The following is a 15365-nucleotide window of genomic DNA, read 5'->3' as shown; positions in this document are numbered from 1 at the left end:
GATGGGGCAAATTAAAGACCACGATTTATCACCAATACCTCTAATAGCTTGAGCTGGAGCTATTTAGCAGTATGAGTTATGGAACACGGACATCACCACTAGAAGGGCAAATGTTTGAATAAGTTACTCATGATTGGATCATATTTCCGTTAAATGGCTTTAATTATTTGGCAATGTTAAAACCCTGGATAAAATGTACATGAGTTTCCTTCATATGAAATTAGTACAGAAAAGGCTTCTGGAAAAGTTACTCTCCCAAACTTCTCCAACATGTTGGAAGCGTCAGTGCAGTCTCCACCAGGCAGTTCAGTTTGGTTCAGTTGAATTTAGGGAAAAGTTCCAAATCATGTACCAAATCATAGTACAACCCCAATTCCAATGAAGTTGGGACATTGTGTTAAACATAAACAAAAATAGAATACAATGATTTGCAAATCATGTTCAACCTATATTTAATTGAATACACTACAAAGACAAGATGTTTAATGTTCAAACTGATAAACTTGATTGTTTTTAGCAAATAATCATTAACTTAGAATTTCATGGCTGCAACATGTTCCAAAAAGCGGCACGGTGGTCGACTGGTTAGAGCGTCTGCCTCACAGTTCTGAGGACCGGTGTTCAAGGACCGCCTGTGTGGAGTTTGCATGTTCTCCCCGTGCCTGCGTGGGTTTTCTCCGGGCACTCCGGTTTCCTCCCACATCCCAAAAAACATGCATGGTAGGTTGAAGACCCTAAATTGCCCGTAGGTGTGAATGTGAGTGCGAATTATTGTTTGTTTCTGTGTCCTGCGATTGGCTGGCAACAAGTTCAGGGTGTACCCCGCCTCCTGCCTGATGATAGCTGGGATAGGCTCCAGCACGCCCGCGACCCTTGTGAGGATAAGTGGCTCAGAAAATGGATGGCTGGACGTTCCAAAAAAGCTGGGTGGGACAGGTGGAAAAAAAGACTGAGAAAGTTCAGGAATGCTCATCAAACACGTGTTTGGAACATCCCACAGGTGAACAGGCTAATTGGGAACAGGTAGGTGCCATGATTGGGTATAAAAGGAGCTTCCCTAATTGCTCAGTCATTCACAAGCAAACATGGGGCGAGGTTCACCTCTTTGTGAACAAGTGCGTGAGAAAATAGTCGAACACTTTAAGGACAATGTTCCTCAAAGTACAATTGCAAGGAATTGAGGGATTTCATCATCTACAGTCCATAATATCATCAAAAGGCTCAGAGAATATGGAGAAATCACTGCATGTAAGCGGCAAGGCCGAAAACCAACATTGAATGCCCGTGACCTTCGATTCCTCAGGCGGCACTGCATCAAAAACCGACATCAATGTGTAAAGGATATCACCACGTGGGCTCAGGAACACTTCAGAAAACCAATGTCAGCAAATCGCTACATCTGTAAGTGCAACTTGAAACTCTACTATGCACACCAAAAGCCATTTATCAACAACACCCAGAAACGCTGCCCGCTTCTCTGGGCCCGAGCTCATCTAAGATGGACTGATGCAAAGTGGAAAAGTGTTCTGTGGTCCGACGAGTCCACATTTCAAATTGTTTATGGAAATTGTGGATGTCGTGTCCTCTGGGCCAAAAGAGCAAAAGAACCCTCCGGACTGTTATGGACGCAAAGTTCAAAAGCCAGCATCTGTGATGGTATGGGGCTGTGTTAGTGCCAATGCCATGGGTAACTTACACATCTGTGAAGGCACCATTAATTGTGAAAGGCACATACAGGTTTTGGAGACACATATGCTGCCTGCCTGCAGTCCAGACCTGTCTCCTCTTGAAAATGTGTGGCACATTATGAAGCGTAAAATATAACAACAGAGACCCCGGACTTTTGAACAGCTGAAGCTGTACATCAAGCAAGAATGTGAAAGAATTCCACCTACAAAGCTTCAACAATTAGTGTCCTCAGTTCCCAAACGTTTATTGAATCTCGTTAAAAGGTGATGTAACACAATGGTATACATGACCCTGTCCCAGCTTTTTGGGAACGTGTTGCAGCCATAAAATTCTAAGTTAATGATTATTTGCTAAAAACAATCAATTTTATCAGTTTGAACATTAAATATTTTGTCTTTGTAGTGTATTCAATTAAATATAGGTTGAACATGATTTGCAAATCATTGTATTCTGTTTTTATTTGTATTAAACACAGCGTCCCAACTTCATTGGAATTGGGGTTGTAGTAGAGTGGCAATAGACGCCCTGCACTTCTAAACTGAAACCACCAAATTCCTGAAGCTCAAAAGCTGGTGCTTAAGATATTGTTCATTGACTCGATTGTCTGCAGTGTGCTGCTCATGTTGACAACACTTTTCACAGTTCTTTCAATGAACTGTGCTTGTGATTTGAAACAATGGCGAGCCACACACTGAGCATGTTTTGCAAGCTTTGGATTTAACCCTGACCCCTGGATAATCCTTTTCACTAGCTCCGCTTTTAAATTAGCAGTGTGACAAGCCAGTGCTCTCAGCTCATCCCCTTGCTTGCGCAATCTTCCTTAAGTATACAGTATGTCCACACTTCAGTTAGTAATTTAAATTTGAAGCTATTTATATTCCAGAAAAAACAGTCCATGAATAGCAAAATTAAGTGGAGCATGGGCATTTGCCTTCCTTCCCCCGGTTGCTGTCCTCTTCCACTCTTTTAGGTTCATCTGCAACACGCTTGGCAGAGCAAATTTAGGCAGCGAGCAAAAACCAACAAGCCGCACTGTTGCTGGCCCTTTTTTTCTAACCTGCTCAACTGTTAACTGTGTTTTTTGCCCTGCCATGCAAATGCATGCGGATCAAAGCGGACATGATAGGACAACGCCTATGCGGGGCCTCGTCCTAAAACCAACAGCGGCTCCTAAATGAAGTGGGGGTTCCAGGGTCTCTTCCTCTTTTTGTTAGCAGAAAATAATGACTAAGTGACTTTCCTCTACCCCCCATTCGTCACACTGCAGCAGCCACCACTCAGTCCAAGTGACGCCACTTTTCTATCTATCACTTTTCTATTTTATCCCACAGTTGCAATTTCAAAAGTCACACAACTGGAGCATAAAATATATTCTAACACTTATATTATTAAAATATAATCATCATCATCATCATCACCACCACCACCATCATCATCATCATAATTGGGCTAGTTTTAAATGAGGGGCAAAAGACGACCAGTGGCATTTGAATTATTGGTAGTTATAATTTTTTTTTAATTATTTGTTGTATTTTATACACTTTATTTTTTTTATGATATATTTATATTGCTGCGATTGGCTGGCAACCAGTTCAGGGTGTACCCCGCCTCCTGCCCGATGATAGCTAGGATAGGCTCCAGCACGCCCGCGACCCTAGTGAGGAGAAGCGGCTCGGAAGATGGATGGATGGATGGATGGATATTTATATTATATTTTACATATATATATAATTTATGAAATTACAGATTTTTACACTTCTTCCGCATAGACTGTTGTAGTTATTAGGTTAAATACACACAAAAACAATACTGATGTGATTTAGAACATGTAGCAACTAGGAACCTGACAAAGAAGGAATTACCAGAATGCACAGCACAGTCCGATAATGAGAGTGCGTGTGGGCCCTTCCCTCAGGCTCCAGTATATACTGGTATGTTGACTTCTGGAATGCTTTTACAATAAACACCACACAATCATGGAGACAAACACGTGCTGACCTATCTGGTGCAAACACACTAGTTCAGACATGTTTTGGGGGGGGTTTATGTGTTTTATTTGTTGCACTGGATTAGTATGGCAAGGGGCCCCATTAGCAAGGTGCCCAATTAGACTACCTTGATCTAAGGCACCAATGTAGACTTTATAAATAAAAATATCTGATTGGGCTGTGTATTATGTCAGACGGTTGAATCGTATTAAATTTATATATAAAGTTCATTGGATACTTGCATATGTCAACGTGGTTGCTTCTCATTTGCCCTTCGTTGTCCTTGTGTTTTATTGGCAAAGGTGTCATGAACTGCCCTGCAGTACTATTGTTGGAGCCGAGGTGGCGCTTTGCGCCCTCTCTCTCCCCTCCCCTCGCTCTTTCCACCACCTTCCTCAAGCCGCGCACCTGTCACCAATCAGCCCTCGTCACCACCTGCATATAAGCCTGCCTGATCCCGGAAATCCTCGCCAAAGTATTGCAGCTTTTCCAAGCGGTTCCACAACCCACCTGCCTTATGTCAGATACTCGATTCCTCGTCTCCTTTTATGACCCCTGTGTCTTTACTCATCCTCAGTGTTTCCCCCATGCTCCTGGCCTACGTAATTCCTGCCATCCAGCCGCCAAGCCAGCCGCACGTCGCTTCCTCCAGTGCCTGCCAAGGCACCTCAAGGACCACTTCCATTACCTTCTCTAATAAACTGTTCATCATAACCTATCTGCCTGCGCCTGCTCTTGGGTCCAGCTCCTCTCCATTTGTGACAGAATACTTTGACTCAGCAACCCCAGAGGCGCTTGAGAACGCACTCACCCTCCAAGACGCCCACATAGGACGCCAGGACAAGACGTTGCAAGAAATCACAGAATTTCTACACTCCCTTTCGCAACAGGTCTCCCTCCTTTCATCAAAGATGCAACCCTTTCAACTCCCCGTAAGTACCCATTCTGAGCTCGCAGCCTCCGACCCACCCCGCTTCCCTTACAAAAACCTCGCTTACCTCCGTTCGGCTAAACGTCTCAACCCCCGACAAGCTCGCTGGGCACTATTCTTGAGCAGGTTCAACTTCAGTCTCTCCTTCCGTACCGGTTCCCGTAACACCAAGCCAGATGCTTTGTCCTGAATTTACTCACCCCCCCTCCAGCTCAGCAGAACCAGAACCCATTCTCCCTTCCTCATGTTTCATCGGACCAGCCATTTGGAAAATCAAGCAGGTGGTCAAGGAGGCTCAAAAAAACCCAACCTGATCCCAAGACCGGGCCTCCAAACCACCTATTTGTACCGGATTCTGCACGTTCTGACGTCCTACAGTGGGCCCACAACTCGAAACTCACTTGTCACCCTGGCATCACCCGTACTACCCAGTTCATCCAGCAGCACTTCTGGTGGCCCAATCTCATCAAAGACACCCGAGAATTTGTCCACGCCTGCTCTGTCTGCGCCCGAGCGAAGTCGTCACAACAACCCCCAGCTGGTCTGCTGCACCCTCTACCGATTCCAAGCTGCCCTTGGTGTCACATCGCCGTGGACTTCATTACCGGCCTACCGCCCTCAGTCATTCTCACTATCATCGATCGCTTTTCCAAATGTGTCCATTATGTGCCTCTCCCCAAACTCCCGTCCGCCCTGGAAACTGCTAACCTCCTCGTTTTACATGTCTTTAAACTCCACGGTATCCCCATCGAGATTGTCTCCGACCGAGGTCCTCAGTTTTCATCACAAGTCTGGAAGGAATTCTGCAAGGCAGTGAGCGCAGCAGCCATCTTATCCTCGGAATATCACCCTCAAACAAACGGCCAGACAGAGCAGGCTAACCAGTCCCTTGAATCGGCTCTCCGCTGTGCTCCTGCCTTACGTAAGATACTCAATTCCTCGTCTCCTTTTATGACCCCTGTGTCTCTCCTCATCCTCAGTGTTTCCCTCGTGCTCCTGGTCTTCGTAATTCCTACCATCTCGCCGCCAAGCCAGCCGCCTGTCCTCGCCACTGCCTGCCACCTCTCCTCGCCACTGCTTGCCGCACGTCCCTTCCTCCACTGCCCGCCAACGCACTTTAAGGACCACTTCCATTACCTTCTCTAATAAACTGTTCATCATAACCTATCCAGCTCTGCCTACTCTTGGGTCCAGCTCCTCTCCATTCGTGACAAAAGGTTGTCTATGGAAAATATTGAGTAAAAATTTATATTGATATTAATTCAAGGATTCAGCACAAAAATACTTTATATTGAATATTAGAATTATTCTGTTTCAAAACACATTTTATTTATTTTCACAGACAACTTTTTCGCCGGCACGGTGACCGACTGGTTAGCACATATGCCTCCCAGTTCTGGGGACTGGGGTTCAAATCCCGACCCCGCCTGTGTGGAGTTTGCATGTTCTCCCCGTGCCTGGGTGGGTTTTCTCCGGGCACTCCGGTTTCCTCCCACATCCCTAAAACATGCGTGGTAGGTTGATTGAAGACTCTAAATTGCCCATTGGTGTGAATTTGAGTGCAAATGGTTGTTTGTTCATATGTGCCCTGCGATTGGCTGGCGACCAGTCCAGGGTGTACCCCGCCTCCCGCCCGAAGATAGCTGGGATAGGTTCCAGCGGCCCGCGACCCTAGTGAGGATAAGTGGTAAAGAAAATGGCTAGATGGATGGATGGACCCCTTTTTCTTTTGTGTGTCATCATTAAGCTGTAATAAATGTGTGGTGTTGGTCCACTCTGTCGCCATCCCACATTCTTGTTTACCTGTAATTACGTTGACGTCAGGGTAGGTGTTTTCACACAATTCCACAGCGTAACTGTCTCTTTCAAACGCCTCTCGTAACTCCTTCTTTACAGCTGCAGAACCGCAAAGACGGTAAAGCCCCACCACCTGTAAACACACCCCACACGTGAAATTAGATCACGTAAACATACACTGCTCATGCAAGAGTCAAACAAAAGTATACAGAGCTATATTTTCACACCCTGAACGAATCGAAGAGGCAATGCATTTGAAGTAGTGATGGGTTGTCGTCATCGTGAGATGCTTAGTGATATAGTGCATGTTAGGGCTGCTTGTTAAATAACTTTATCACTTCATTGAGGAAGAGGTAGCTATATGCAAGGCAGCATCAGTCCGCAACAAATCTTTTTGATAGAACAAACAGTAATACGCATATGACAATAACCCTAAATGACTGAACAGGGTTTCTTTAATTAATACAAATCAAGGCAATATTAATATAACTGTAAATTTATATATTATGGATCAGTTTGCTAAAATTTGCTGGTTTGTAACAAAGTGTTATCCTGAATGATATCATTCGTCATGAAAGTCGGCCCGAATGTTTTAAAGCTGTTAGAATTAGTACTGGAGTTAAACATTGCTAGATTTTTTAAAAATTACACCCATTGTATAACTTTCAATATGACGTGCGTGAATACCACTTTCAGAGCACTGTGTTTTGCAGAGCTACATCTAGACATTCAACAATGATTCATTCCAAGTCACACATTCTTCTTTGATTGAATGGACAAACAATGTGCCCTCAGAAAAACCCAAATGAGTGCAGTGTTAAAACGAAAACGTCATAAACTAAGGCTGCAACGATTATTCCAATAATCGATTAAACTGTTGATCATTTTTTAGATTAATCGATGAATCAGATGAGAAAAAAAAATAAAAATTTAATATCCATCGTTTTTTAAAAAAACAGGACATTATTCCAAATTGACAATTCAGAAAATGCACATATAAATTGATTATGATTCAGTTAATGTTTTGTTCTATAAAACTGTTGATCAATGTTTTCCAAAGTAGAAGCAGATGTTTGCCAATGACTTGTTTTGTTAAAACACAAAGATAATCAGTCTGCTTTCATGGAGGACTACAGAAATCAGAGAATATTTACTGTTGAGAGGCTGAAATCAGAGGATTTAGACAATTTTAAGTTACAAAAGGTCTTGAAACGATGAATCGATGATCAAAATGTTTGTCGATTAATAATTGATTAGTTGTAGGTTAATCGATTAACTGTTGCACCTCCACGATAAACGTAGAGCAGCAACCTGAAAAGACACTTCCAGTATGTGTCTTTACCTAAGCCTCTAGCAAGTGAAACTCTGCACAGCTTTATCCCGTCATTGACATTTGATAGTGAAACCAGACACCAGTTGTCTTCTTATGTTAGGATTAAGGCCGGCTGCTGACATACCATAATTTCTCCTACATGAGTCTGTCTGGTATGTGGCATGGCTGACCAACTGGTGTGGTTGCCCGAGCAACGTGTTAAGTCAGTGGGCTGTGAATGGCTAGTTGGACCCTGTTCCACAAAAAAACCATCCACCCATACTACTGCTCTTTCCGGGCTCTAGAGTAGAAACATGAGAATGTCTCACCAGGTCAAACTATTTCCGAGCCCACCATGTTGAGGTGAACTGCGTTTTGTAAACCTCACACGAGTGGGAGAGACAAGGACAGATTAGCTGAGGATTTAGCTTTGTGTGCAAGTAAACAGAAGTCAGTGGGCACAATGAACAACAAGTCCATTCAGAAAAAAATTGTGTGTTTGGGAGTCAGTCGAGCACAGGCGGGTAACAGCTGTTAGCGGAAGAGGACTTGTACTCCATACACTGCGGCTGCCAAGCAACACGACAGGCAGCAGCAAGCCTGTATCGAGAATAGGTCAAACAAAACACGTTTCTTCAACAAGCATGGGCAATCTTGGTAGGGTGCTGAGACCAATGATGGGATCAAAGGGATTTGTGTTTAGTCTGAAATCAGTTTAATGACTGAACTATCAGAATCACAAAGGAAGAGGGAAATGGGTACTTGACTTTATTAATGCTCTTGAGTGTGAGCCAAAAGTAATTCTAACAATTTGTGGCCCTGTTCAGACAATATTAACATGCGAGCGTTATTAGAACGCATCTCTTCTAACAAAAGAGATTACGCTATATACTGATGCTCTATATAGAATTAAAGGATACACAGTTAGGTACTTTAAGTATACTTGCACAATTCAATGAGATTCAATACAAAAGTTTTGTAGAAAATGGAGCCTCAAAGAAACTGAATTTGCATCGTTTTGGTTGATTTTAATGTGTTCCACCAGACATCATATGGATTTAATAAATGGATAACAGTAAAATAAGGGTGATGTTGCTGTAACTATTGGAGGAGTTGATAAATTATAATTTAATGCATCCATCCATGTTCTATTTTGCTTATCCTATGCAGGGTTCACAACAGATGCTGAAGCCTATCACAGCTGACTTGACTGGACTGGTTGCCAAAATTTGTCAAGAGTGCATTGTGTAAGGATTGATCCTCTAGACAACACAAAATTCAGTATGTGAATCGCTATACTACCAATGGCTAAATACATCCATCCATCCATCCATCCATTTTCAACACCGCTTATCCTGGTTAGGGTCGCGGGGCGCTGGAGCCTATCCCAGCTGACTTCGGGCGAAAGGCAGACTACACCCTGAACTGGTCGCCAGTCAGTCGCAGGGCACATATAGACACGGACAACCATTCGTACCCACATTCACACCGTCACTGAGTGGGAACTGAACCCACGCTGCCTGCACCAAAGTCAGGCGAGTGTACCACTACACCATCAGTGACTCTGGCTAAATACAGTTACATCAAAACTTCCACATTGACTCAAAATATAGTAAAACTATAGTAAAATACACAATAGTCAACAACAGTCAACACTATATTAAAATATCTTTGACGCTTAAAACAGCATTATCTTTGTGAACTCAAAAATGCTTAAAGAGTTTGTATAACATATCTAACGACATTGCATACATGCCTAAATAGTAGTGCCTAATCTTGTGGACTACGTATACAAATCTTAATTTAGCATATACATTTGTGGGAGTGTAACAGTTTGGAGAAGTGGAATGTGTTTACATTTACAATACTTAAAAATGACAAGAAAATACAATTGTACACAAGAACAGAGCAAGTGCTCCTCTTGGCACTGAAAGCATGTCTCACCCACTATTCTATGTACATGTTTAACTGCCTTGTAGGACAGTATGTACCGTAGTTTACCATGATAGCTCTCAAGTAAACAAAGAAAGTATCTTAGTTGGACACATTCATAACTCCAGTGCTTGAGACAGGCATTACTGGACATCTTTTCAAAAGCCCAACAATCATCCAGCATCTTAAAAGCTTGTCGAACCCTGAGGTCATGTGATTGTGACTCTGACGAACAGCTTGCAACAAAGAGCTGCAAAATTATTTGTAAAACCACACTGCACACTGTGTCTGCCCTTGCGTGTTTTAGTGACACAACCAGCAGATTCCTATGGGATCTGGTGTCAACTCTCTCATAACCTCTGTCTGCCTATAACCTGAGGGATATCCTTTACTTGTCACTAGTATTACTTGATCTCCTACTCATACAGACTGTACACAATATTTCAGTAATTAAAGAAAGCAGCAAACTGGGGAATGAAGGGGTAGAGATAAAAACAGATATACCCAAGAACAGGGAGCAATCATCATGAACAATTCATGAACAGCAAAGTTCATTACATAAACATAAACAAGTAACCTCTTAACAGCGTTGCAGGTTGTCTAAAATGAGAGTGGACTCATTATACTATGAAATATTAACTCTCTCATTTCATTGACCCCACTGTTCATCCTATAAATTTTAAATTGTCCTGATTTTCATTGCAAATGTATGCAATTCATGGAAGAATGTCTATGCATGATCAAGAATTCTCAGAATATAACTCAGCAGGGGTCCCAAACCACCGGGCCGTAGATTATTTGGTACCAGGCCATAATTTCCAGCAAAAAATATAACCATCACCTCTATTGCCTGCAGCACATCCGCTGATTATTTCATTTAGAAAAATGGCCGTGCATATTTCTGGCATTTAATTCATTACACACACATTTAAAAGGTCCAAAAACAAACCTTCCTAGAAACCGTATTTTAAAAGCGGGAACGTAAGCTCTGTGACCTTCAACAAATAGAATGCTACATTTAAAAAGAAAATAGCCTATAATAAATAACGTAATGCCTGGATCAGACTACAAAACCAATTCGGTCTTTCAAGATTGCACTATGTCAGACTACTGCAATAAAACCTTGTATTCCGTTTCCCGTCTTTTACGATCACTTGGGTTTACCTTGTCAACTCAAACTCGACCGGATACAATCGTTATCACGGCCACGATCACAACAATGGATCACGTATGTATTGTGTTGGTAAAAAAATAACAAAATGGGGGAAAAACCTGTGATGGTGGTCACCGGTGCTCATGAGAAGACGTTCATTCAAGGACTGCTTGAGGTATGTTCACATACTTTTAATACGATACGGATCACAAGCAGCCAACAAAACGTTATGTAGCCAAGCAAGCGAGTGCGAGCACTAATGGTTGTACGTAAACATGCCGCTGTTCTCTTGAATCATGCTCTGAAGTTTTGTTGTGTCTGAAGTAATTTAATTAGTACCATATATTCTTGTGTCCCCTCCTGGAGCCGTCACCTTATCATGGTGGAGGGGTTTGTGTGTTCCTATGATCCTAGGAGCTAAGTTGTCTCGGGCTTCACGCCCTTGGTAGGGTCACCCATGGCAAACAGGTCCTAGGTGAGGGACCAGACAAAGCACGGCTAAAAGACCTCTATGATGAACAATATGGATTTATGGTCATAGGTCCCCCTTTCCATGGCCTCACCACCTGTGGGAGGGGCCATAGGGGTCGGGTGCAGTGTGAGCTGGGCAGTGACCGAAGGCAGGGACCTTAGCAATCCGATCCCCGCCTACAGAAGCTGGCTCTCGGGATGTGGAATGTCACCTCTCTGACAGGGAAGGAACCCGAGTTGGTGTGTGAGGTTGAGAAGTTCTGACTACACTTAGTCAGGCTCGCCTCCACACACGGCTTGGGCTGTGGTACCAGTCCTCTTGAGAGGGGTTGGACTCTCTTCCACTCTGGAGTTGCCCATGGTGAGAGGCACCGAGCAGGTGTTGGTATACTTATTGCCCCCCGGCTCGGCGCCTGTACATTGAGGTTCACCCCAGTGGACTAGATGCTAGCCTCCCTCCGCCTTCGGGTGGGGGGATGGGTCCTGACTGTTGTTTGTGCCTATGCACCAAACACCAGTTCAGAGTACCCACCCTTTTTGGAGTCCTTGGAAGGGGTGCTGGAGAACGCTTGCACTAGGGACTCCATTGTTCTGCTGGGGGACTTCAATGCTCACGTGGGCAATGACAGTGAGACCTGGAAGGGTGTGCTTGGGAGGAACGCCCCCGCCCCCCCCCAACCCGATCAGAACCCGAGCGGTGTTCTGGTATTGGACTTCTGTGCTCATCACGGATTGTCCATAATCAACACCATGTTCAAGCATAAAGGTGTCCACACGTGCAATTGACACCAGGACATGCTAGGTCGCAGTTCAATGATCGACTTTGTGGTTATGTCATCGGACTTGCGAGCGTATGTCTTGGACACATGGGTGAAGAGCGGGGCGGAGCTGTCAACTGATTACCCCCTGGTGGTGAGTTGGCCCAGCTGGTGGGGGAAGATGCCGGTCCGACCTGGCAGGCCCAAACATACAGCTGGGAACGTCCCCTGTCAGAAGGAATTTCAACTCCCACCTCCGACAGAACTTTGAACCTGTCCCGGGGGAGGCGGGGGACATTGAGTCCGAGTGGACCATGTTCCGCGCCTCCATTGCTGTTGCGGCCGACCGGAGCTGTGGCCATAAGGTGATCGGTGCCTGTCGTGGCGGCAATCCCCGAACACATTGGTGGGCACCAACGGGGGTGGATGAGATCTGTCCGAAGTTCCTAAAGGCTTGGATATTGTGGGGCTGTCCTGGTTGACACGCCTCTGCAACATCGCGTGGACATCGCGTCAGTGCCTCTGGATTTGCAAACTGGGGTGATGGTCCCTCTTTTTAAGAAGGGTGACCAGAGGGGGTGTTCCAACTACAGGGGAATCACACTCCTCAGCCTCCCTGGTAAGGTCTATTCAGGGGTGCTGGAGAGGAGGGTCCGTCGGGAAGTCGAATCTCAGATTCAGGAGGAGCAGTGTGGTTTTCTTCTGGGCCATGGAACAGTGGACCAGCTCTACACCCTCGGCAGGGTCCTCGAGGGTGCATGGGAGTTCGGCCAACCAGTCTACCTGTGTTTTGTGGACTTTGAGAAGTCGTTCGACTGTGTCTCTCGGGGAGTGCTGTGGGGGGTGCTTCGGGAGTATAAGGTATCAAACCTCCTGATACGGGCTGTTCGGTCCCTGTACGACCAGTGTCAGAGTTTGGTCTGCATTGCTGGCAGTAAGTCGGACTCGTTTCCGGTGAGGGTTGGACTGTGCCAAGGCTGCCCTTTGTCACCGATTCGGTTCGTTACTTTTATGGACATAATTTCTAGGCGCAGCCGAGGCGTAGTGGGGGTCCGGTTTGGTGGCCTCAGTAATGCATCTCTGCTTTTTGAAGAGGGTGTGGTTAGTTATATTGGATTCATCAAGCCATGCTCTCCAACTCTCACTGGAGTGGTTCGCACTTGGCTGCGAGTGGTTCGCCTCCAAATCTGAGACCTTGGTCCTCAGACGGAAAAGGGTCGAGTGCCCTCTCCAGGACGGGGATAAGATCCTGACCCAGGAGGAGGAGTTCAAATATCTTGGGGTCTTGTTCACGAGTGAGGTAAGAATGGAACGGGAGACAGGCGGATCGGTGCAGTGTATGCAGTGATGCAGACTTTGTATCGGTCCGTTGTGGTAAAGGAGGAGCTAAACCAAAATGTGAAGCTGTCAATTTACCGGTCTATCTACATTCCTACCAAGAGCTGTGGGTCGTGACAGAAAGAAGAAGATCCCGGACACAAGCGGCTAAAATGAGATTACTCCGCATGGTGTCCGGGGTCCCCCTTAGAGATAGGGTGAGGTCATCTGGGAGGAGTTCAGAGTCGAGCCGCTGCTCCTCCATATTGAGAGGAGCCAGATGAGGTTGCTGGGGCATTTGATTCGGATGCCTTCCGGACGCCTCCCTGGTTAGGTGTTCTGTGCACGTTCCACAGGGAGGAGAACCCGGGGAAGACACATGACACGCTGGAGAGACTATGTCTCCCAGATGAAGTGGCTGGGGAAAGGGAAGTCTGGGCGTCCCTGCTAAGGCTGCTGCCACCGCGACCTGACCTCAGATAAGCGGAAGAAAATGGATGGATGGAATTTCTGGTGTATAATGCGCATTTCCCCCCCGCAGAATGTCAAAAGTCAATGGTGCGCATTATACATAGGTATAGGGAAAAATGAAAAAAAACGTTCCCATTTTATAAATGTATGCCGTCATCGAGACGTTATGGAAAAGCTGTGCACTTTCATTCCAATATGCCACCGCCACCTGGAGGGTATGAGAAAGGTGCAGCCTACACTTTCATTCCAATATGACGGATGTACATATGACTGCATAATATGTACAGTCGTCCTCATAAGTTTACATACCATGGCAGAATTTGTGAAATATTGTTTTTTTGTTTTGTTTTGTTTTTTTAAATACGACTGATGACTGAACAACAACCATCATTCATTTCTTTATGGTTATGTTTTGTTTGAGGATCATGCTTTTCTGAAATACTTGACAGTTTAATTTTAATCCAATTAAAATAAAATTAAATGTGTTTCGCCTGGTGCTTCATGTTCTCTTTCAAGAATTGTACCCATTTTACAAATTCTGCCTGGGTAATCAAACATGAGCACAACTATGTGTTTTGTCATTTACTAAATAAAAGTAGGGCTGTGAATTTCAAAATAAGAGCAAGTAAATAAAAAGAAAGTATTATGTGTTCAAATAAAGTGATTAACGTCAGAATAATTCTTTGAAAAAAAAAACCAGAATACAGCTAATACTTCATGTTTTGATCATATGGGTAGAAGGAAATTCATTGTAAAAATGCATTATACATAGGCAGAAGGGTTTTCCAGAATTTTGAAGTCGACTTTGGGGCTGCGTATGATACATGGGTGCGTATTATACACAAGAAATTACAGTAATTGAATTCCAGTAAGTTAGCACCCATTATTTCTGTCATGTTGTAATGTTGGTTGGTTTGTCCCTTAGAGATAGGGTGAGAAGCTTGGTCATCCGGGAGGAGCTCAGAGTAGAGCGGCTGCTCCTCCACATTGATGGGAGCCAGATGAGGTTGTTGGGGCATCTGATTCGGACGCCTCCCTGGTGAGGTGTTCTGGGCACGTCCCACAGGGAGATCGACAGACGGATAGGTGCAGCGTCTGCAGTGATGCAGACTTTCTGAGGTCTGGGGTTCAATCCCGGGCCCCGCCTGTTTGGAGTTTGCAGGTCCTCCCCGTGCCTGCGTGGGTTTTCTCCGGGCACTCCGGTTTCCTCCCACATCCCAAAAACATGCACGTTAATTGAACACTCTAAGCCCATAGGTGTGAATGTGAGTGCGAATGGGTTTTTGTTTTTATGTGCCCTGCGGTTGGCTGGCAACCAATTCGGGTGTACCCCGCCTCCTTCCCGGTGATAGCTGGGATAGGCTCCCGGCGACCCTTGTGAGGATAAGCGGCTCAGAAAATGGATGGATGGATATATACATAATGATATATCTGTGTGACTAAAGAGGCCCAAAAAAAATATCTTGATGCCTGCCAAATTTGAATTAATAAAATAAATTCAAATAAATAAATAAATTTAAAAAACATAAGCAGAAGCAATGAGATG

General features: G+C 44.7%; 1 protein-coding gene across 2 annotated transcripts in view; it reads right to left on the bottom strand.

Moving 5' to 3' along the window:
- syde2 (synapse defective 1, Rho GTPase, homolog 2 (C. elegans)) overlaps positions 1-15365 on the bottom strand; it is a 61312-nt gene that overhangs the window by 16109 nt on the left and 29838 nt on the right. Inside the window, exon 5 of one of the 2 annotated variants that reach the window (XM_061778610.1) lies at positions 6412-6538. In XM_061778610.1, the coding sequence (XP_061634594.1) occupies positions 6412-6538 (127 nt within the window). The other variant, XM_061778611.1, reaches the window with a different exon arrangement.

Source organism: Phyllopteryx taeniolatus, chromosome 7, assembly GCF_024500385.1.
Source record: "Phyllopteryx taeniolatus isolate TA_2022b chromosome 7, UOR_Ptae_1.2, whole genome shotgun sequence".
NCBI lineage: Eukaryota > Metazoa > Chordata > Actinopteri > Syngnathiformes > Syngnathidae > Phyllopteryx > Phyllopteryx taeniolatus.
This window is presented reverse-complemented; position numbering and strand designations above follow the sequence as displayed.